The sequence below is a fragment of the Falco biarmicus genome, chromosome 5 (assembly GCF_023638135.1).
Source record: "Falco biarmicus isolate bFalBia1 chromosome 5, bFalBia1.pri, whole genome shotgun sequence".
NCBI classification, from domain to species: domain Eukaryota; kingdom Metazoa; phylum Chordata; class Aves; order Falconiformes; family Falconidae; genus Falco; species Falco biarmicus.
This window is the reverse complement of record NC_079292.1, coordinates 41,759,073-41,784,628: the sequence shown is the minus strand read 5'-3', so window position 1 is coordinate 41,784,628 and position 25,556 is coordinate 41,759,073. Positions and strand designations below refer to the sequence as shown.

Genomic DNA, 25,556 nt, shown 5'->3' with positions numbered 1-25,556 from the left:
TCTAAGGATGCATTAGAATTGGTTCAACTCAAATATTTTTTTTATAAACCACTCCTACGGCTACACAAGAAAGGAACACAAACGTAGTTTTGAATGTAAAATTGCATTGCATAAATACCGAAAATTGCAACCAAAATCAGAAGCCATTCTGCCCTTAAAGGCACTGCGCACCTGAAGTTTACTGAGTGCTGAGTTTCTCCTTTACTAATAGAGGTGAAAAACCTGAATACGTAAATGCCATCTTAAATGCCATCAGGTCTTTGGTTCTGGTGATAAAAGAATTCACAGTACCTTGGCATATCCTGCTGCAGTCTTGCCAGGGTCCATAAGGATCCCACATAAACAGATCACTTCCATCTTCTATTGGGATATTGAATGAATAACGCACATCAGGGTTGTATAAATTCCCTACACACAAAACCTTAATTGAGATAAAATGACAGCTGTTTTTCAGTGAATTTGAACATGTTATGAACATAATGATCATGTAACAAATTTTCAAACTTATGAAAAAAGTAAACACGCACCTGTAAGGTTAGCTCTTCTTCGATTCTATCAGTGCTGTTAATTCTTTCTATCGTACTGTTTGAACCGCTGTACTCAAAAATGGCTCCTTGTATATTGATTTCTCTTTTTGACATGCTTACAACAAAATTTCCATTCAAAATAAAATTTCCATGAATATCAGACAAAGCTATAAGTAACATAAAATATTGGAAATAAATAATCTATTTATTTAAAAGGTTCTATCAATGTAAACTCTTAATAATGTATCTTCTCATCAACACTCAGCTTTATTTTAGTCCATGTATAATACTTCAAGTTCTATTAAACAGTTTCTAATGCATTAATGCAATCCTAACCATCAGTAACTTGGTTATTGTTACTATCAGCTGAGCAACTGTCATGGATTTTCTCTGCATTAACAACACAACTTTAATAATATTTGTTCTGCTGATGGGTTGACTGTAGTCAACACTTTTAAATTTGGTTAGGTTCTGCTACTGTAGAAGGAAACAACAAATATCTGTATTTCTGGCCTATTCTACAGCCCACATTCTTGTATTCGCTAGAGCTACTTCTAGTCAAATGGCTTTTAACAGTAAATTTTTAATAAAATAATTTAATAAGCATTTATAATAATAATTTAATACAGTGAGCATTTTACAATAATAAAGATTAATAAGTTAAAGATTAATAAGTTAAAAATTAAATTTAAAAATAAAAATAAATTTTTAGTAAAGGCACGCTATTCAAGCATTACAACATTAGAAATGGTAGGTATTGTCAGGGGTAGAGGATTTATTTCTGTGTCCTGCGAGGTGCATGTGCAACAACAGGGCAACAGGTGGCAAGGAAAACATTTTGAAAACCGAAGTTTGTTGTGTGGGATGGTAATGGAAGAAGAGAAGGAAAATAGGCACGAATATTCTCGCAGGCACTTCAGGTATAATACAAGTACTGTGAAACAGAACAACCAAGATTTTTGGTAAATATACTTATTAATTCTTTGTTCCACTCACACACTTGCAAAACTATCAACATGTGATCTTTATACTCAGACATGACAGAAAAAAAGAAATGTGATACAACTGATAAGTTTGCTGAAGGTCAGACTGCTTCATTTATAAACAAAATGTATGCTTCCAACACTTAAACCCCCAAATACCTGCATTATACCTGAGTTCACTTGTGGAGTTTTAATTAACATTGTCACAACAAAGTAAAAAAATGATAAAATGATGCAATGTGCTATAATTCTTATTCTTTGACAAACACACACACACTTAAGAAGCAGAAACCTAACACCATCTCACTCATTTTTCTGAAAACTGGTATCTGCAGCAAGACTCAGGCAAATGATGATACAATGTAATTAGATATTTGCTCTAAAGGCTTTATCAGACTTCTGATAATACACATCTAGAGCAGATCTCTGGCAAGAGCACAAAAACTATCCAGCAATGTTATACACAGGAGGCTTTTACCAAGGTAGTTGTCATCTTCTGGTTTCCCTGAGTAGCTGTGCTGCTGAATATCAATGTTTGTTGCTCCTTTGGGAATATTTACTACAACATTGTAACCTGCAATGTAATTATTCACAAATTATATACAAAATCAGTCAAATACTAGTAAATATGAACATACATTTAACAAATTTTATTCACAAAACCCTACAGTGCACCAGTGACAACCACTGTAGAATGCCTTCATGTTTTAAGAAAGTAATGTATCTTCATATATAGATATCTTTGTTGTTAGTTTTTGTTTTGTTTTTTAATCAGTTGAACTGAACCTTTATTTTCATAACTCAGTAAAATTCATTCCTGTGTTCAGAAATGAGATTTCAATTCTTTACCAATAACACGAGTTCAGCCTACCCAGAAAAATCTCTAGAGAGCAGTACTACTCCAGAAAGCAGTCAAGTATACCAAGTGGGGCTCAGGAAACATCGTGGCTCCTCACAATTTAACCACATAACTTTTATACAAGTCTGAATAAGTCATTTAACATGAAATATGTCCACTCCCTGTTTATACAATTGGGTTAGTTTTCCCCTGTTACACAAGAATATTGCATGACAGCACTCTAAAGATCGAGTCCTAAATACTCAAATATTGCAGTGTTGCAGGCCTGCACATAGGCAAACATATCAGAAAAACTAGCCATGCTTGATTCACATTCTGCTACTGAAAACATTACCCTAGCGTGTTCCCTTCAAAATAGAAATGCTTCACAAATGAGTCATCATTTCTTGTAATGCTTTCAACTACAGTTATGGTAGCTTTGTCATAAGGTAACAAAGTAAGATGCATCAAGATCTACTTTTTAGATCTGTCACTTATAAGCATAGGTTAAAGAAAAAAAATGTTACTCACAGTTGCATCACAAACTCAAAAAGACTCTTATGTCTAAAGAAAAATTGAGTATGGCAAATGTTGGAAACCAAAAATAAACAAAAACATGCAATCTGAAGCATTAATATAAATTTTGCTAACTTTTCTACCTATTTTGCTGTGTTTTAACAGTCTTGCTGTGAATTCACTTTAGTTAGTTGACTCACCTCTGTGGGTAAAAATTTAAATGGTAATATTTTTTTCAATTTCATAATTCATTAACTTCTCAGTGCTTTTAATCTATTAAAATTATGCCATGCATTCAAATGAACATTTTATCTAATCACCGGTCCATAGCATGTACCAGCTGGGGGCAGCACTGCAATTGCAAACTGACACACTGCATGCTCTGGATAAACGCACAGCCTTTGGTCAATCTTCCAATAGACTGGGAAGAAAACCAAAACACACAAAAGCCTCTCATCTCACAGGCTGAAGACCTTGTGGTAACAGAATGACAGAAGACGATATACGGGAGGAAACTATAAACAAAATTACATAGCATATTGTCAAGGATACACAGGAGAAGAATCACACCTTAAGGCACTGAGAACAAGCATTTTCCAGGAAATCCTCTGATACTCTTAATTTGATGCAATAGCCAACATAATAATTACATGTACATAATTAGATTACAGTTTGCTAAACCTGGAGCTAAGTATATCATTGCAATGAATTTCTGCTGATCATTTCACCAGTGCTGAAACACTCAATGACATTATAAGTGTATGAATACAAACACGTACCACAGGCTGCTATTGTCAAATTCCAAATTCTGCCTTAGTAAAAAGATTTGTGTAGGTATGGAAGGGGACCCAATAAAGTTAAAATAAAAAGATCACGTGCACAAACTTTGACATACTCGTCTTGTGAACCTAACGATCCAAACTTTTCCGGAAAAGAATGTGTCTTCAGACAATGTTTTCAGTCATTAGCCTATGTATGTCATAGCCCTCCCATGGACACTGAAGTTTTAGTGATCAGCTTGCTACAACCTCTTGTTTGCATTGCTGCACTGCTACTTGAGTGATAACCTGCACCTGAGTGATAACCCCAAATGATTAACATACTGTCCAGTAGTATAATCCAGTATCATCTTTTGCATGCTATAATTCCAAGAATTCAAATATAATTCAAAACATTCAACTAAGTATAAAAACACAATAACAGAACAATGTTTTCCTCATTCCAAAATGTGGGCTGGTTTTTTTTTCCCCTCCAACTTCAGTTAGAAACAAATAAGTTTCTGTGACAATGCAAAGCTGATAAAAAGCAGACAGTGACAGTCTCAACCATATTTGTGTAAATGGCAATTTCATGTAAATGTCACTTGTATCAAATCTATTTGTGACAAAATTCACATGCTGCCTATAAGCAAAAATCTTTCATAGCGGTGGAAAACAAAAACATTGACAGTCCTTTACTCAGAATTATCAAAATAATACTTCTTTTCCTTCAGTGTTTTGACCACCTATTCAGAAATCCAGTATCTAATAGCTCATTGTATCTTCTTCCAACTTCCCAGGACAGACACAAGAAAAGTTACATGCATTTGTATGGGAAGGGTAGCTGTATCCCACCTTTAAGTTTTTTGGTACTTTTTGCTTGGTGCAAGCCATCTGCCAGGGGAAAAAAAACAACAACACCCAACCAAAAAACACAACAACAACAACAAACAAACCCCCAAATCCAACAGAATGCTGGGCATACTTTCCTCTTTGACCAGCAATTCTTTTGTTCTATGAAGATCCTATTGGGCACCTCTCCAGGTATCATTTTCACTTCGCCTGTGGTCTTTTTAAACCAGTGAAATAGCATCAAGGAGCCTTTAGGAATCTGATATTAACCTGGAGACTTCTGTCCTTATGTTCCATGCTCTAACTACTTAACTGCACTGCTACACACATACAATAGCCTCTCCATACTTCCCAGAAAGGACTACATATAGAAGAACTATCACTAGCTCTATTGGAGAAACTAAATCAAAGGAACAGGAATTACCAGGGTTATTCAGAAATTTCTTATTCACTACATGTCAATGAAGAGGAAAGAGCAAACGTTGCTGCCTGTGTTCTCTGGAAAGAGAAGGCTCACATTTCACAGGCTATCTTTTTCATTATAGGAGAAAAAGGAATCTCATCAGCTGCTCACACCACAGACCTCTTGCTATCTCTTACACTACCAAAAGGAGACACTGGTGTAAGTCCTTCAGTTGCAGAGTGTCAGACAAGGGAATGCAAAATGCAAAGCAGGAAGCATTCTTCCTTTCAAATTATTTTTACCCTCATCGTATCTTTTGTGTCTTTTGTTTTGACCACGGAGAAGATAGATTTATTCCCCCCACCCACCCCCAGCCCCTTGAATGGGTTACTGTGCAACAGTGTTTGCCTCTGCATCCTTGAGAGGGCACATGTGACAAAGTCAGAGATATTTTTTGTTGACAGAGGACCTAAAGAACATACACTGAAATCCCACTTCTTCAAATGTAAAAATTTCTAAGCCATACTAAAATGCACATGAAGATTTAAAAAAAACCAAACATACCATAACGAGCACTGTTGAAAGTACCTGCAAGAGTCTTACATGAAGAATTATCACCACCACAGATTCCACATTTGTCTCTCCTTGCCTTGGAATTCAAAATGTGATCACAGCCTGCTTGCTACAAAAAACAAAACAAAACAACCCCCCCACCGCCCAATAGCCCTATGTCACTCAGCCCAATGAAAAACAATGAAAACAAACAATGTAAGCTTCCCACTCCCCAAAAATATTCTTATTCACTCTATCTATTTGGTCTTCCTTGGCAATTCATGAAAACCTTTTATGGGTTTGGGTGCTGTGATCTAAGGACAAAACACAACAGTGCTGTTGTACTAAGAATGTACAATCCAAACACAATATGTCATGAACTGCCTAAGAATATATAACAGTATGCAAAGACTTTGTATTAAATATATTCAACATCATGTACAAATTTTAAGTTATATTTACATTAAAAACCCTTGGAAACCTAAAAGCAGCACGTATCTGTACATGGTCATCAATTCTTTTAAAGTCTGTGATTATTGCAAAAGAAGCAAAGGAATACATGTAGGCTATGATGGTTAATAGCACAGTTTTTGTGTATGTATCTTTACTTAAACTTTTTTTTTTTTAAAAAAGTGTGATAAACAGGACAATTCTCTGTCATTTCCTCTGTCCTCTTGATTCAACGATATAAAAAAGGCTGCATTTTCTCCTCACCCTGAATTTACTCAGTTTCACTGTGATGAGTAAAACACCTGGGCTTGACAAGAGCCTAGAGTTATTAAAATGTAGCACCTTGCTTCTCCCAAGAAAATCTTGTGGAACTTCTGTAACTGTTATTAAGCAAAGAATGCTGAAATGATCCCTTTCAAGGGTCAGTTCCTCCTGATTTTGCAATGGAATAATAAATACAATCTAGCTACCCTGAGTTTTCCTTCTTTTTTACTAATTTGACAGCAGAAATATGATTGCAATAAATGCACAGCACACTTCTTTACTCCCTTTTTGCCAATTTTGGATCGGTTTCTCTCTGCTCACTTTGACAATATTAACATTCTCACATAGGAAGCTTAATGAGAAAAGACTGTGAATCTTCAGACTGAATTGAATGTTCTTCACTTAATTGCCTCCATTTCCAGATCTTCAATTTGGTAGGGATTAAAATTAACTTCAGTAAATTCAAAACATCTTACTTCACATATTTTCAATAATGGTTATTTGAATGAATATTTAGTATCTACTTTACCATCTTTTAAAATTGATTTTAATAATTAATAAGTTTAGATTTAAATACCCTGCATAAGCCTTGAACACAAAGGTCATTGGTTTCTGCTCCACAGGGAGTACCATCAGCAACTCTGTCCTTCAGCTGATAGTAGGAAGTTGTTCCAGAAACTCGGCAAAAAAGTTTACAGCGATCTTTCATAGAAACTGGAAAGAAAATCCAACAGGTTTCTTGTCTGTTTTAGAACTTCACAGTAACATTTTTATTTCATTAATTGAAAAAATCTTATAATTACTTACTACCACTGTATTTTGGAAGCCAGCGAACAGCAGACGTAAGACCGTTGATATTGAAGTGTTTGCCATCAAATTCAGAGCACTGCTGCTCCCGGAAATCTTTTTTGCCTTTCGGACATGAATCAGTATTACATGAGCGAAACTTCATCCTGCGGCCAACACAGTACTTTCCTCCATTTCTTGGTCTAACAAAAATAGGTAAATGTAGACACACTCAGTTTCTAAAATTGCTGTCTTCCATGAAAAGGGGCGTGAGCCACTGATCTAAAGGGGAAAATCTCAAACAGCATTCTGCCATCTGTTACTGACTTTTCCACACATTCATTTTCTATTGCACCATGCATACACTTACACCCGAGTGAAGAAAATAAAAGTCCATGTAAAATACTACTGCTGAGGTAGTTGGTAATCAGGCTACTGATAAATATCAACATCTATTATGTTTTTATTTATTTTATAGTCAATTATTTTGCCTGGAAAAAAGAACTATTAACTTTAATGGCTTTTATCCCTTTAGCTGAGATTACGTTCCTGTTTTTACAGAAGCAGCACCTCCCTCAGTTTGAAATTATTATTTCACAGAGTGACAAAGACAGACGACATAGTTAGGAGCTGGCACACTTTCCTGGAGTCCTGATACCAGTTTCAGTTTGGGAATCAAAACCGCTAATAAGGGAAAATTGAGGAAAATACCCCATTTACTGTAAAGTCTAAAATATATTTCCTAACTGTTATAACACTGCTACACAGTAATTCAGTATTAACAGGTTCTTCAGGAAGAAAAAAAGAATAAATCAATGGCATATTGATGCTATCAGTTACTACAGACTGACAGAGGCATACCTAATGGGAATCTAGTCTACTGCTTCTTCCTCACCAAAGAAAAAAATCACCTGGGGTCATTTGATTAAGGTTCATTTCTCCCACTGATAGTATCAAGACGACATGACTAGGAAAAACTCTGAACCTACCCAGGCTGCAGCTATAGTTCCCGAGAAGTTGAGGGTAAAGTTTGCATAAACACTTATTACAGAGAATGAAACCCACATCTAATTATTCAGTCAATGGAAGTTTTGCATTATAAAGGTAAGTTGTAAATGACACTGCTGTAACCAGTGTTCCTTGGGGGCATTACTGGTGGTGATGTTGTGAAAAAGCCTATCATCAGAGCTAATCAAGTGTTTCACAAATCAAGTGTTTCACTAAAGGATTACCAGGAAATATATCTATTTATTTTTGCAGTTTTTACTCCAAAGAAAGCATCTCCATGTATAAAGAAACCTTCAGCATTTAAACTAGAGAAAAAGACTTTTCCAAAATAAACCTTTAGAAATATCTATAAATATGAATCACATAGTTGAGAGAAAAGAGGAATCTAAAATTTATCTGCATATTAGAGTCTGTAGACTTCTCTCTTTTCAAACATGGTTGAAACAAGCTTTTTTTTTATTGGTGCTTCAAACCAATTTGCACAACCCACAATACGTTCACTTTGTTTTGAACCAATCTGTTATCTTGTAATGTCTTCATCATGCACTAATGTAAAACATAGTAAAAAACATACTCTGGTCTATTACACAGCCTGGTGGTGCTCTTGATTCCACCTCCACAAGTTCTCGAACATGAGCTATAAGGCCCCCATGGTCCCCATTCTCCATCTACAGGACGCGTCTCCATTTCTCTGCTCACACAAATTCCATGGCGGCAGTGCTGCACAGTTGTCAAACAAAATAAAATTTGTACGTAAAAGGTTACTGCAAATTTTAGGCACAGAAAGAACAAAATTTAAAGGGCTCACTGGTCTTAATCTGGGCCTGGCCATTTTATGAAATGTTCAAATTCCTTTAACATTTTTTTACCCAGTAATCATACTTTCAAAACCGCTGTCTAGAGTTCTTTGCTCTCTATGAAAACTACCAGATGCTGAACAGTGGGATTGTTTGGGAAAAGCAGACAAGAATTTAAGACCTTGTTTATGCTGAAGCAAGAGGATGCTGTAGATTCATGCTTGAACTCAAGTCTTTCACAGCTATAACAGGTGTAAAATACTTTATTTATTTTTATTTATTTATATTTTACGGAAATTTTATATTTACTAGTAATTTAACAAATTTACTATTACCATTAAAACTAAATGAATAGTTAGATAATAATTCTTAGAGCAAGAGACTACATTGCAATGTCTATTACTTCAGATTTTCTTCCTGCTGAAGAACTACCTATTTCCAACTAAAAATTTACATAAAGGTGTAATTTTGTCTCCTGGGATTTACATTATTAAGATTATGAAGATTGCAAGACTAGTCTGCTGTGGTCATGTCAGTTTTGAGACTTCACCACCCCACATCTATAAACTGTTGTTATTTATAGAAAGTTGTAATTACTAGGGTTTTTTTGGTTTGTTTTTTTTTTGGGGGGGGGGGGGTGTGCGTGTGTCAGAAGAATCAAGTGATCAATCTCTTGCTTCTAAGTATGTGCCACCTAAGTCCCTGACTCTGCAAATACTTATCCACTTCAGTGGTTACTCAAAACGTACATGACCAAAAAGTCTAAATGAAAATGTTATGATTGGTGCATGTATGATTTTTTTCCAAAGAACCTGCAGGAATTACCAGTGCTAATCCTATTGATGACTTATGGCAGCTGGAATTCTAATTCACTTGTATGCTTTAGAAAATCCGAAGTGGTATATTTAAGCACAACATACTAAAATAGAATATTTACAAGATACCATATGTTAACATAGAATTTCTCAAGAGTTATAAGTTTACTGTAGGAACTATTAACTAACAGACATTTTGCTGAACATACCAAAATTATGTATGCAATCTTGCTGAATACATCTGAATAACACCAAACTCAAATGTTGTTCGGTGGTTTTATCACAGCATAAAATAATTCCTAGAAGCAAATTTTTCTAATTAGTATATGCTTTTATTATATTGATACTTATGATCATATGCTAACAATCATTTTGTTCTCAAAATAGGAATTTGTCACAGAATCAAATTCTCCTTTCTGAGTTCTGCCTGAGTTTAATCCAAGTTGGTGATAAAATTGCCTGCCTGTATAATTTGTCATCACACCCACTCTTGCACATGAGCCATATCTTTTAAGCCCAGAAAGGCTACCTTTAAGAACAGGACCATTAAAGATGATTTTGAAGCCCAAAGCAAACACAGAACAAAAGCTAGATCTATCTTGTCATCAACCACTTAAATGATCCAGCAAACTGGCCAGAAAATCACTTGCTTGATGCTAAAATTAATGCTTTAACTAAACACCGAAAAGGCACCATTATTTCACTGCATATGGGCATATGATTTCTCACTGTAGTGCTTACTGTTAGTTCTTATTAGTTTTTTCAAGATTCTCTCAGGGTACCTTTGTACTCAAACCCTCTTGTACCTAGTATCTAGTACCTAGCAATGAAACATAGACTTTTACATAGTGCAGCCATAAAGTAAGTATCAGAAAACATTAAGAACCTGCCATTCCAAGAACTGTCATTAGCATCTTAGAAAATAATTATTTCCTACTTTAGGCTGAAGATTCTAAATCTCCCTTCACAAATACTGCATCCAAATATGGGACAGTGATCTAGAGTTTAGGTTCTTCTTCCACCCACAAAAATATTTACAGTAACTTGAAGGGAGATCTCAGGAAAAGACAGAGTTGTAAAATGAAATTTTATACCCACAACAGCATTATTTTGATCCATAAAAATGCAAAGCACATGTTCACATCTGGGATTTTAATAGCTTATTCAACAAACTTGTCTCAGCTATTATTCTGCTGCATTCCTACAGAAGCAACATGATGAAGTCACAGTAGAAAACTCTGGCACTAGATGCATTCCAGATGTTCTTCTGTGCTTGCTTGAATCATTGCTTCACTGAGAATACCATGACATACAGAACTTTGATATACTTAAATATAATTGCTCATAATTTTTTCCCCTACATTTGTTACAGCAGATATAAAGTATGCATCAGTAAAGTGGGTATTGTTCATAATTACAAATATACTGATTGCAGTAAGTGGCAACTCCGTTCTAGCCAAGGTAAATGATTTTCTATCAAAAAGGTAGAAATTCTGATCTAAATCCACATGCAATTATTATATCTTCAGAGGAGAGAGGGAGAGTTAATGGTTCAAATTTGGGATCAATGAACTCAAAGGCACCCAGATTTGATTTATTAATTACCTGCTTATAATAAACTGTTTGACTCTTGCCTATGGATTAAACTATGATTTAACAAACTGATTCCAGATACTTCCAACTTATCTCCTTAGCTTATTGAACTTGCTAAATCTCCAGGAAAGCAATTTTGAAAGAAATTATTAAAGCATTAATTGCCAGGCTATGCTAAGTTTCAGTTGAGCCAAGGACAGTGATAGATGCATGCAGAACAGGCCTAGAGCACTCCTGAAATCAAGTACTTCATACACATCCCTGGTATGGCTCACAGCAGAAAAAGGACTCTTAAGCTCATTCTTGCTGCCTGTATTTTCCAGACTACTCCCAGAGATACACATGGTTTTTAAAGTCTTCGGGCAAAGACTGAAACACTGATGTTCAGTGTATAAGGACATAGCTTCATGCGCTGGAGCTCTGTGCAGCCTTAAGGAGGCTCAGGAAAAATAATTCATGTATTTCTAGACACCAGCATGTTTCCACAGACGCTACAGGTAGCTGCTGTGCTTTTAAAATGAACAAAGATGACTGAACACTGAACCCAAGTATGAGGAGAAAATGAAAAGGACAAAGCATTGCAGAAGTAGACACGAGTTCTGTATTTTGCAATAGCCCTTTCTGCAACTGAGCTAACTCGGCTTTGGTCACAGTGTTGATTTATTTGCTCTCAAAGCTGCTGTGCACGATTCCCGGGGTCACGCGCCTGAGACCCACCAAACAGGCACCAAAAAGGACTGTTATGGTTTAACTCCAGCCAGCAACTAAGCACCATGCAGCCACTCCCTCCCTCCCCCCACCCCCACAATGGGATGGGGAGGAGAATCAGAAAAAGATAAAACCCATGGGTTGAGAAAAGAACAATTTAATAACTGAAATAAAGTTAAAATAATATTAACAACAACAATAATAATTGTAATTAAGAAGAGAGGGGGAGAGAGGAATAGAACCCAAGGGGGAACAAAAACCAACAAGTGATGCACAGCACAACTGCTCACCACCCGCTGACCGATGCCCAGCCAGTCCCCAAGCAGCAGCCATTGGCAGCTTCTGGTCAGCTCCCCCCATTTTCTATATGGAGCACGACGTTCCGTGGTATGGAATACCCCTTTGGCTAGTTCAGGTCAGCTGTCCTGGCTTTGCTCCCTCCCCAGCTTCTTGGGCACCTCCTCACTGGCAGAGCATGGGAAACTTGAAAAACCCTTGACTTAGGGTAAGCACTGCTTAGCAACAACTAAAACATCAGTGTGTTACCAGCATTGTTCTCATACTAAATCCAAAACACAGCACTGTACCAGCTGCTAGGAAGAAAAAAACCCCATGGATTCTCGAACAAGCCTACCTTTATTATTCAGATGATGTTATCTACAAAACCCACAATACTTCAATAATTTTTTTCAACATTTTCAATTTCTTATTGCAGAAAATCTACACATTTTATTTCTCCCTTGGGATATTCCCACAGAAAAAACTTCTCCAAAATCACATCAGAAAAGTACTTCACAAAAATCCCAGTTTACAGTAAAAATTCTTGGTTTGAGCTCTCAAATATACTTCACCTTGTTTTTATGGTTCAAAAATTATTCTGCTACCTCCCAGATGATGAACACATCCCCCTATCACCCAACTCTGTTAAAATCCATCCAAATTTTTTATATCTACATATATACACATAGAATTAATTATTCTTTCAGATTAACTGTCTTCATGTATTACATTCAAGAGGTAATCAAGCAATGCAATGGTTTTGAAAAGAAATCAATACATGGGTAGTAACCTACAACTGAATTGCAGAAAACATACTTCAGAATCAGAGACTGGTACTCCTTTTACTGATCAAAGCAATTCTTTCTTTGTTGGTTTGCATCCCCATTCTCAACTGTCTCTGTATCCCTCACTTTATGTGGCTATAAAGGGAGTAGGATCAAATCTTAATTCACTCAATAGTTATTCTAGATATTTTTAGACACACTAGCTCAATATACAATGAATATACAGTGAATAGAAGGTATAAACATTTCTCTCAAAATGGCATATGCTTTCCAATCAAACTATTATTTGTATTACGTGGACTCCTTCTTGCTGTTAAACAGCTCTTTCCAGACTTCTCTGACACGTGTTTTTTCAGTGTTTAAGTAGCAAAATGCCACTATGTAGAACACTAGGACAGCTCCAGGACATGAAAAAGTTTGGGTCAGAATCAGATAGCTACCTCCTACTGTCGCAACACTCTCCAACCTATCAAGTTGCAACAAGGTCTTTCACCACCTCATACCAGCACACTTCACACAGTCCCTCTGCTGCCTTCTCCTCACCTCATCCAAGGTGTGTGTTCTCTCTGCTTCTTCTCTTCACGCTCTCAACCACTTAACAGAACCAGCCACACCTGCACCGTATCTACATCGGCCAACCCAACACCCCTGAAGCCAGACCACAGTTGTATATTATCAATGCTAATTAACCCAGCTTCAATCCACTACATCCTACCTCTGCCTTCTAACGTCCAAGGAATCAATGGAATATGGGCATATTTGTATACTGCTCAGGAGTCCAGGAAGGATCAGAGTGCAACTCTCAAGTGTCTCAAAAAATAATTATTAAAAAAAGACATTTTATTGGGTATTTTTGCTGTTCTTTTCAGAGCAAAAAAAAAGACTTGTTCTGAGAATGCTACTCCTAGAAGACAGACAGTTTCACCAGCTATTATTTGGAGGTGGTTTGGGTTTTTTTGGCTCAGATGTACATCACGAACTCCAACAGATGAGTTACCATCACTGGAATATCATTTAAACTACACTGCGATAAACTGCATTGCTTCATGATAAAGAAGCCATGATTCTGAGGCAGGTGTAAACCGGAGATGGATATGTGTAAGGAGAGTTTGGGAGTCAGTTGCTTTGTAACCAATTCGGTTATACATAATAGCATAGATATTCTTTTCCATAATACTACTAGCTTACTACTCCTTTTAATTAGGTCCTCCATAAAATGAGATTAAGTATTTTCTGTGAATGACATCAACAACGCTACGGTCGATGGTACCCAGTAGATTTAGAATTATGAACAAATCCAGTGAATCTAGGGATTCTATCTACTAACATTAATTTATGGGGTTTGGGTTGTTGTTGGTTTTTAAATCTGAACAAAGATATCCAAGATGCCAAAACCTGAATCACTGGCCAAACTCACATCTTTGGAATTTCAGAAAGAAAGGAAAACCACTCCAAAACTTCCTGTGCTCAAGGTAAGGAGAAGTCTTTTGTACTATCCCAGGGTATAAATGAAAGTAAATTCCTCACCACAAAATCCCTCAAATCAAGTAGCCTCCCAAAACATAAAAGAAACAGACAGTAAAAGAAAAGAAAACAATTGAAAACATAATCCAAACAGATAATATCAAGAGCCTGCTGGTCTGCAGAAATTTCAAAAGACAAAGAAATTTCTGACTAGAATGTAACAAGAAAACCTAAGGGAGCAGCTCTTTTAGCACCGCTTCAAGTCATGCACATTTCCTAAACATCCATCAAATTAGCTCCTACCTGAAACATGATGACAAGAATTATGATGGTTAAGAGAAGGAAATCAGGCCAATTAAAGCATACCAGTTTCTGACCTAATGGAAAATAACTTTTTCATATGTCTTGTAATACATAGGGGCCTCCTATCGTATCTTGGTCCGCAACCCAGCATATAAATACTTTTCTTATTGTGATTTATTATGTTTTTTTATTGTACATATAGTTCATACCATCACAACAAAAATTACAACTGTATATATGAAATCCATTGTGGCATCCAGTGAGCAGGCTACTTCCAATTAATCACATGGCACATATCTTAATTCTGAAGATACTCCCATAGCAGCTTTGATTACAGAGACAAAACATGAAAAAGCACTAACCATTTGACATTTTTCATGTCATTGTGCCTCATTACACAATAAAATAACACTAATAAAAATTTTATATCATGGTTAGTCATATAATTGTATTTAGGAAGACAATTCAGGAATGTGTACCTTATATTTCATAATCTCTCTTACAAAAGAACACCAGAAACACTTTTCAAGCAATGATTAATGTAGTCATGTGGTATGTAGAAATTCACCACTGCAGAACTAGTAAATGTTTACGTATGGCATGTCTAGATATATTTACTATCATTTTGTCTCTGAAGTACCAGTCAGGCCAAAGAATTTAAATGTTGCATCCTCTGCTTCAGGGAAGGTCTATGTGATGTTAGAAGAGCTGGCAGAAGCTTCCTACAGATCTTTATGAACCCGAACAGGCAAACTAAAAGCATCTGAAGTGCTAAGACACAACATGAATACCAGTGGAGTGAGAAACTGTTCTTGGACACAGTAGAATTTTTACTTATAGGCTATTGTCATACCTAAGCACTCAGAATGTATAAAAAGAGGAAGTGAAGAGAAATTTTCACGTACTTCAGCAGAAGCCCAACAAGCAAAAATAAATTCATTTTTCCAAGTAACTCTAGAACGAAAAATGTACAGTTTGGTTGGCTCAAAGACATTTGACTAGACAGCAAATTGAAGTAAAATTTAAAAAATTTCTATTTTAGTAACATTAATTCTAGATAATTAATAACATTAATACAGGAAATGTCCGAATTCCCAAGAAAATATTTTCTTTATTCTCTATAAGACACTGAAATGTTAGGCTGCATTTTTCTTTTAACATTTTAAGAAAATGCTATCCATATGTACTACTAATATTATATACATTAAGAAGTCACTGAGCTCTACAGGTGTGTGCACCATGAGACATGAAAAACAATTCTCTTTCAAAATGCATGCATGCTAATAGAATACATATGGCAAGAAGATATTCCATTAGGATGTGCAGGCACTCGGGAAAAGCTGTTTACTCGTTCACTTGAGTATCCCTGCTATTAGTAGATTTATATCTTCTTGTATTTTGGGGGAAGGAAAGACACAAGGACTATTAGAACAGTCCATACAGCAAGATCCACTAAGCAGACACCCAACCTGAAGAAAAACAAAGACTACTGTGAAAATACTCATGTGTCAAATCTAAGCTTAAAAAGTAGATACTAAAATTACAAATGCCCTAAATAGATCTTTTCTGTATTGATCACAGCAATAATGCTGTAAATGCCAACTATTAAATTTATTTAGCTTGCTGGCAAATATTAATTCCTAGTAGCCATTTCTTATTTCCATTAACATCAACAGAACTTGTTGACTGAGCTTGAAAGGAGCTACCCCTTAGACAGGAACAGATGATAATTTGTCAGATCAACTGATGCTCTTTCTTACATCTTTCAGAGGTAATGACTGTAATTAGCTCTTCACTTCCTACAGAAAACTGGCTCACTGGAGTAATTGCACAAAATAGGTTTTTGTATTCTTATATAAAAGAAGTCATCTGATATTGGCAAATTAGAGTCAATTGAACTAAAGATTACACCTGAAGTTTTACATAAAGACGAACTTCCTTTCTGATCAGTGACTGACTGAAAAATAGGTTAAACATTACAACACCACCTGCATGCATAGGATCTAATCAAGCAAAGCTTCCACTGTAACCTTCAAATACCTTTTCCTAATCTTGCAAGAGAGAATGAAACTGTTTGAGACAGTTTATCCACTAAGTTGTGATCCATTAAGACAGTATCTTCAAATTGATCACTACTACTATCTTACCAAATACAGGAAAAGAAAAAAAAGCAACTGTAAAGATTAAAAAATATTGGGGGAAATTTAGTAATAACTGAATGAAATGTAGCAGCTTATTATACATAGAAATTAGACTACATTTTTTTTTAATCATCTCTGAACCTCTAAAACTATCAAAAGATAAAAAGTTAACATTGCTCCCACAGTCCCTGAAGCTGCCAAAGCACACTACTATTAAAAGCAGCTCAACATAACCAGCTATACTTTGATAATCAGTGTCATAACTGAGCTTGTAAAAGATCTCTGAAATATTTATTCTCCCAATCCCCTGACAGGTAAGAAAATACTTTTATGTGCTGGTGGTGAACTGAGACATAGAAAAGCCAAAGACCAGATCAGCATAGAACTCAACCACCTAATTTCTGTTCACTTCCCAAACTACATACAAATCCAAAACTAAACCCCTCAAATCTTCACCGATAACTCTGGATTCAACTAGCCTCCACCACTACAGTTTCTATCAAGGTTCTGTAACTCCCTTGACTACATGTCCTGATTAGGTATTCATGATCCTCATGGACAGCCCAAGAAAAGTTATATTATCCAAGGATACAGATCAAGATCTGCATTCAAAAACAACCTGCCAGATGAAGGAGTGAGCTGCATTCTCATCATCCAAACACTCTACCAAATAAAGGAATGAACTGGGTATAGGAAACCCAGCTTCCATTTCTTCTTTTTTTTTTTGTAACCAAAGCATTCAGTACATACCTCATATAACCAGGCAGCCCTATGCATTAGGGTATAAGTGAGAAGACAGCTCCTGATTTTTAGCACTAACAGATCCAAGCGTCCTGAATTATGTTACAATAGGCAAGACAGTATATGAATTTGAGTTATGTGTGGTAAAGGAACTTACTAGAGTAGGTGAAGAGGTACTGATACATGCTTTCTTATTTTGTGTAAAACAGATAAAATGGGCAAATATCTACTCAAACCAGGATTCTAACCCAAAGACTCAGTCTTTCCAAAAAAGTGTACTCCTCCACCTAACTCACTCATACTTAATTTGTTCTGGTTCAGTGAAACAGCCTGCACAAGACAAACTGCGGGAAACATGCTTTTGATATGGTTTGTATCCAGGAAATTCAACTTTGGAGCACTACCAATGAAGAAAACACCCTACTTGTTAAAATGATCTGAATTTTTCAAACAGAAGGAAAGATGGCAACTTTCCCCTGAGGTCTTCCACCTATTTTTAACCAATGTGGCAACTGTAAATTTATTTAATTATTCTGAACAGACACCTATGTTACTTATGTCACAATATTATAGGACTATGAGAAACTGCAGGTATCACGTAGATACCATTCACACAACCAGGATGCGACAGGTGCGGTACTGCCACACAGCAAGCACCGATTTTTATCTACATCAACAATTTTGCCATACGCAAGTACCAAGAAAGAAATCAAGGCTTACCATTCCCACACCACAAACTGTTCCATCAGCCAAAGGCATGTGCTGAGTACGACAACCCTTGTGAACACCTTCTGTGCTTGTGCACCATAAGCGTTTGCATTGTTTCTAAAAAGAAAACAAGATTACTTCTGTTGTACCTGTAACACCATTTTAGACATTAGCTGGGTATTTGTATTGTTTTCTTGCACTATGTGGGCTTAGCGTTTGCTATTAGTACTACCATTTTCCACAGATAAAACCTCACAAAACCAAAATTAATTTAATTTAAGGCTAGGCAGGAATGTGGAATATTTGGAAGTGATCCCACTAGAAGTAATAGATAACTTAACTTTCTAATTTAGTAGAAAATCTAATAAAAAAAAGGAGGTAAGAGGTTACAGTTGATTCTATACAGCACAGTTTGCATATAATCCCCAGAAAAATACTCTAACTGGAATTCTTCCTAAAATGCACTGACTACAAAATGGAAGAGAAATCCTCCTTTTCAACTCTTAATGGACAAATAACTTTTATGGATTAAAAAATTTGCAAAGCATTCTTCAGGAACACCATCTTCAGCTCTTTGAATCCTTCTTTACTTTTCTATAATATTCCCATAAAGCCTGACTCCTCTTAAACATTCTACCTCACCAAAAACTCCGCTTAATTCATTCTAAATCTGATCTGAAATTCAGTCCTTTAAACAGCTCCGACAAGCCATGCAATACTAGTAGAGGTATTTAAGAAGTTGGTCCAAAATCTAACTCTACATGACATCTTGACAGTAATGAAGTCACAACGTTATATTTGTATTTATTTTATATTGCACTGACCACATTATTTTTTCAAAATACAACTTTTCAATATTAATCTCAAGTTTCCTTTCCAGATCCCAATTTTGCTTTAAAGAAATTTTTGGTTAAGTATACAAATATTACATTCTAACAGGCATGAAAATATTTTTGACTCTTGACAGAGTAGAGGGAATCTACACTTTGGGTCAAATATTTAGAACAAATATTTGAATTAACATATTAACTTTCAAGTTATAAATTTTTAAAAAGCACTAAAAGAAGCAGATAAGAAAGACCTGTTAGTGTAAGATAGGAGCTATAATGTGAAAACATTTGTAGAAAGTGTTGAACTAATTCCCTTTCAGCAGTGGCAGGAAGCCTTAATTTATGTAGTTTTAGATCTTCCAAAGTAATTATAATCACATTCACAGATGTACAAATCAAAATGACCGCATCCTACTTTTTAATTCTATATATTTCTAGCATATGGAGCAGCAATGCTGCCCACTGAACTCTTCCCCCTTCAACAGAATATAACCTGAACTTAGACATATTTCTTCCAAATTCTTCCAGAACCCCAAGTCCTGAAATTCCATTTCTAAACCTGCCTTTCAGGAATTTTTAGTATAGAATGAGTGTGACTGTGTGTTGTTCACTCACCAGATAAGGACACACTTGTGACCCAAGACCAAACATAAGTTCACACTGCTTGTTGACATCATACACTGACCCAGGCAGCTGAGAGGAAAGATCATATATTCTTCCACTAGGTTTGTCTAGGAGGCATTCACCATAACCAGTACTGTTGTAAAAACAGAAACAAAATGTGAACACTCAATTCATTGGAAGCCCACTCACACAGCACTTACACATGCATATCTTGGTGGAGTTATGGGTTTGCATGCCTATATAATGACTTTAATTAAAATTAATAAAATAAACCAGGTCACTTGATTTTCTTTTATTGGATTTTGCATTAGATGCACCAAACAAAGCTTACGGTTTTTTGTGTTCTGGCTGTCATTTCTCATTTTCACACTCTTACAGGAAAAAAGATGGTACTGCCAAATTATACCTACCACTTATTTTTTAAAGAAAAACTTTCAGAAATAAAGTGTGCCTATTCTAACCTACTAAAATCATAGTACAGATATTTTCAATAGCCAACGCCACTATATTTATAAAAAAAAAATAAATCTTCATAGCCTTATATGCCAAGTGCAACTTTAAGAAGGTTATGAATCATGCAAAGAAGTAAATGCACTCATTTTTCTGGAGGACTGAGGCCCTACAAGTCACTGGTTAAACCCAAGAACAACACTAAATGCTATTTAAGCAATACCTTTAAAATACTTCTAAAAAAGACATGGAATTGGAAAAAAAAACCAACAAAAAAACCCAACAAACCCAAAACCATAGCATTATATTGATACTTACTCAAGAAATTCAGTAATATATTTTTGACTGCACTTTGACCAGGTCCATGGGCTTGTATGGTAATTTAAAGTAGGAGCCATCACATGGTATTGATGTTTAATTCCAGCTTCTTTACATTTAAAACTGTCATCATGAGGCACATTAAATCTAAAAAGGAAAACAGACAAACTCCAAAACAAATTCAGCAATAATTAATTGAAACTCTCTTTGTTGTAGCAGCAAATGCTTGAGTTTTGAGTTTGAAAATGCCTTAAAATTTAATGGGACACACTTAATATGACTATCTGACATTATGGCAATAGGTATCTGAAAAATGCCTTCAAAATTCTCTCCTTATCCAAAATGCTCCTTATTATATAATGCTGGGCACATGAAGAATTTTACAATTACATAGTTCTTTAGTTCACCAGAGAAATTCCAGTTTTGGGAGTATGCCACTTTAAATGAACATCCCATTTCCTCAATTGAATACACAGGCCATCGTTAGACTATCCATAACATATTACCCCAATATTCACATCCTAACTCTTATTATTCAGTAAACAAAAACAAACTACAGAGCACATCAACATAATATTTATGCAACTAACACATCCTCTTATTGTATATCTTTTATATGGTTTAAGTACCATGGCAAATGGCATATATCTAAATGAACTTCCAGGCACATGAAAATTAACAAGCTAGCTACTGAGCTCTGTAACGTCGTCGTTACCTACACTGTGGCATGCCTCATGGAGCTAGAGTATAGCACCTTTCTGCCATCACTGATGAGGTATGCTTCATAAAATAAAATGCTGTCATCTCCTCTTATTTTTCTGTGTAAAGTATTTCTCTTTGTGTTACTCTATTGTATTCTGAAAGGATCAAACACAAGGAAGATTATTTCTGCGTTACATTAATTGCTTTTTCTTAAAGGTAAATTCCTATCAGCACTAGAATGCAGCTGGAGTTAACAGGACTGTAGTTGCACATTGAAGATACCTGTCCCAGTGTTCCAACCAGTTCGTATGACAAAAGGACAGAAGGCAGCTGTATGGCCAGTATTTCCCACAATTAAAGATATAAACCAGGTTATAAAATTCACTATTTTTCTGTCTCTAGGTTGGGGTAGAGCTAGCTCACTGCAAGGGGCAAAAATAATGACTTCTAAAAGAACGTAGCAGACTGCATCCTTCTAGAAATAGAGCCCATCACAGGAGATTGGTCATACTAAAAATGAAATAATAATAAAAAAAAAATTACCTGCCGGAAAATAGGTACTTACACATGTCCAAGTTCATGCGCTATAGTAAAAGCAGCACTCAATCCATTTTCTTCGCTTACAGAACAGCTGCGTAGTGGGTCACACATTGTACCTAGCTCTGCTAAACCTGCAAGATTGAATCCTTATATAAAAGCTTAACAGAATGAATTTTCATGTAGGAGGAGTGACTCTAGAAGAAAATACTATGGCACCTGAGTTGAAAGTCATGCCTCAACTATGCAGCAGATTTACACAAAATGATCAGCCACCTGGCACCAAAGTACATACCGGGGCAGTATGGCATTGAGAAGTTGATTTCTTTGTCTATGTGACTTAATTTTTACATTTATTTTCTGATTTATTCCTAATTGATTTTTCTCCCTACAGGGAAATGCTCATATATTTTCTGTTATAAAATCATACTGATTAAAAAAAAGAGTAACTCACCAAGAGTATCACACTTCTCTCTAGCTCTGCAGATATCTTCCCTTGAAGGAAAAGATTTATTTAATATTACAACAAATAAAATAACATTTTTAAAGTATTTCACTGTTGCTGTTTAATTAGAGCAACTGCAAATCTGATTCTCAATTTTTAATCTTACAGTCCAAACAATTTGCATTCCAGTGAAAGAAGTCATTTAAATTCACCTGACTAAGCTCACGGTATTGCCTTCTATCTGGCTTGCAAAGAATAAAAATTCAAATATTATGTTAGTTCTCTACAATGAAAAAGGGAGACCAAGCATGAAACGCTGCTGAAAAACATGAAGATTACAGTATACTTGAAACTAACTTATGTAGTGGACCATCTGCCAAAACAACATAAAATTCAGGACAAATATCAGAGTTGGAAGTGCTGGAGTGTGTCTAACTTGAACACTAGGGGAAAAAAATGAAAATGAACAGCAAAAGAGAAAACGAATCTCAGTGGATGAACATCAGAACCTTCACTGAGGCGATTTGTGTACAGGAAGAATATATACCAATATTCAAATGTTTTCCATTTGTAAACTTTTAGTTCAAATTATGCCTGGGCTACCAGGAGCTCACAGTCACTGCATCATTCAGCTGATTCCATTACATACAACACTCCATTCCTATCACATATATGTACAATCACTAAAGACTTCATTTCCTTGTAGCAATCCCAGGTCTAAGTAATTTCCATCATCTTTAATGAAAGGTTCATCAGATGGTTAGTTAACAACATATATCACTGTCAGAGTAATAGCTCATGTATTGATAATTAGTCGTTTGGGAAGTGCAAGACAGTCTTCATTGAATTCAATTATCTATGAAAAACATCAGTGAAATGGTTAAAAAAATGATGTAAAAATACCCAAAGCATTTGTCTCACCTAGCTCTGTAACAACAGTTATTTCAAATACTGTACCTAGTGATAAGAACAGCAGTATCATGATGAGAAGGGTGAGCATCATCCAAAGTGTTTTGTGCTTGCTGCCATAAGCAAAAGTTACGAAGAGTGGTAGCTGCATTAAAGGTGATAGCTGGTCCTTCCTAAGCAATAAATGGCAAAAAAAAAAAAAAAAGACAAAAAAACAACAAAAAAAAAACAAGTAAGGGGTTTAATATTCATGCCCTTGCACTTATTACTTTGTCATTTGTGACCCTAACCTGCAAAACAATGGCTGTGTGTGGATAGGAAGTCAGCGCGACTCCACAATAAGAGTTCTCTCACACAGATTTGTTTGCAGGATCAGATCTTAATTTAGCTACAAGTCACCAGTCATGGAAACACATTATTATAATCAATGTGTGTGAGCATGCACCAGGTGTTAAATATTTTTTTTAATAGAGTGACAAGACATTTACGATAAATAAATATAGAGTCATGTATTTGAAAAGTGTACACATCTTACAATCTTAAAATATTACAGCTGTTAGGGCTGAAAACCCTCTATAAAAGCTTTCATTTCCCTGTCATGTTTCTATGTGAATAACCACACTTTCGGTAGTTATGCCATAAGCATAACTTCAGATGTATGAGGCGATTTGTGTACAGGAAGAATATATACCAATATTCAAATGTTTTCCATTTGTAAACTTTTAGTTCAAATTATGTCCATTTAAGTCAACAGGAGGTGCTAGTAGAGAGATGGGGAAATACAGGCATTAAATAGAGGTTCTGCAGCTAACCTCACATTTGACATAGAGTCTCTTATTTTAAAAGATAATTTTATAGTTAAAGAAAATATTCTGTATTTAAAACTAAAACATTTTAAACTTCGGAATTACAATGCAAATTCATGTATTTAGTTTCTTCTATTAGAAAGAAATCTTTTCAATATTTAGTTTTCCTACCTGTTCATTGTGAATTACAATTAATTTTACAATAACTATATTTATAAGATTTCCAATACTTGAATCTTTATAGATTGCTGCAACCTAAAGAGAAGAAAGTCAGAAGATTAGAATATGAAACTCATCTGATAAACCCTCTCTTTTTGTCACGTAAACAAGTTATCAAAGAAAAACAAGTTGCTATACAACAGACATCTCATGCATTGGTCTGTACCTTTCCACCCAAGGATATTGCAACAAACCCAAAATAGTTGCCCAGGTTTTAATATACAAATAGCTATTCATTTCCAAACACTTAGACAACATGCTGAAATGCTAGTGTAAAAAGTGTATTTACTACACACTGTAAAACCTGTAGTTTATTGACAAAATATCAAAGAAAGACAAAATTAGCGTTACTGCAACTGTCATAGATGTAAGCTGGTTTATGTGGATGATTTGTAGAATCGATACCTAAAATATTAGAGGGTTTCAGAAGGCAACTTTGAACCAGTAAGTTTTTGCCCTTGCTTTTAATGGAAGCTGGACTGAGTTGTAAACCCATACTGGAAATATACAAGACACATACAAAGGTTTCTTTCCTCATTCATAAAATTTGTATTTACATACCAACAGGCATTTTTACGTATAATCTTGCAGACAGATAGTAAAAATCTCAAGTCAATTCCACTCGCCAAAGTGAACCACTTTGAAAGTTATTCTTCATAAAAGCAATAATAAGTTTATTCATTCTCAATAGATTCATTCTCAACAGCTTCAGACATCCCATCCATATGGATTCTACAGTTTGGCTTAAAGCAGTTGTTGAATGACAGCCTTATCTAAACAAGAGTTGCCACCAAACACAGAAGGACTGGCTTTCCTCCCTTCTGTCTTGTGCTAAGACTACAAGACTACAAAAGTAACAGGATCAAGGAACTAATCCAGCTGCAAAACAGGGGGTTTTTTTCTTTTTTTGTTATACTGATCAACATGATCTCATTCCTGGTGCAGCCCCCACAACACAGGTGCTGACAGAGGGAAACATGCGGAACAGCAGACTTCTTTCAAAAGTAGCCTATAACTGAACTGGCTCAAATTGCTTGTAAAACCACAGCCTTGCTGTGTATGAATCCTATGTAGCTAAGACCAAGTAATTCTGCTGAAAAGTTGGAGCTGACAGAGCACTGGCTCTCAGCTCATACCCACCCTTTCTCTAAACTAGAGAGAGCACAATGCATAGCGTTGTCCTTCATCCTTTGTTGATACACAAGCTGGAAATGGAGGATTCAATAAGGGCAGGGAAGGAACCTGCATCTTGGATTCCATGTGGGGAACACATTTCAGAACAGCACAGCTATTGTCTGCTTCCTCCCATATGGACTCCATTCTTGGTTACCAACCAGCAAATCTCCAATTATTCTGAGGTGGGAATGAGATGCACCTCTCAAACACTGAAGACTTCAACTAGGCACAGGCATGTTCAGAATACCTTTATCAAAAAAAAGGTGCCT

At 35.7% G+C, this 25,556-nt stretch overlaps 1 protein-coding gene across 1 annotated transcript in view; it reads right to left on the bottom strand.

Annotated features, from left to right (window-relative positions):
- ADAMTS20 (ADAM metallopeptidase with thrombospondin type 1 motif 20) overlaps positions 1-25,556 on the bottom strand; it is a 100,880-nt gene that overhangs the window by 46,755 nt on the left and 28,569 nt on the right. Inside the window, exons 5-18 of the mRNA XM_056341449.1 lie at positions 24,064-24,147; positions 23,135-23,259; positions 22,187-22,227; positions 21,761-21,866; positions 20,494-20,640; positions 19,717-19,858; positions 18,284-18,388; positions 8,512-8,657; positions 6,951-7,132; positions 6,721-6,857; positions 5,442-5,559; positions 1,989-2,084; positions 528-694; positions 292-421 (exon numbers count right to left, since the gene is read on the bottom strand). Of these exons, the coding sequence (XP_056197424.1) occupies positions 292-421; positions 528-694; positions 1,989-2,084; positions 5,442-5,559; positions 6,721-6,857; positions 6,951-7,132; positions 8,512-8,657; positions 18,284-18,388; positions 19,717-19,858; positions 20,494-20,640; positions 21,761-21,866; positions 22,187-22,227; positions 23,135-23,259; positions 24,064-24,147 (1,726 nt within the window). The remainder of the gene's footprint in view (positions 1-291; positions 422-527; positions 695-1,988; positions 2,085-5,441; positions 5,560-6,720; positions 6,858-6,950; positions 7,133-8,511; positions 8,658-18,283; positions 18,389-19,716; positions 19,859-20,493; positions 20,641-21,760; positions 21,867-22,186; positions 22,228-23,134; positions 23,260-24,063; positions 24,148-25,556) is intronic.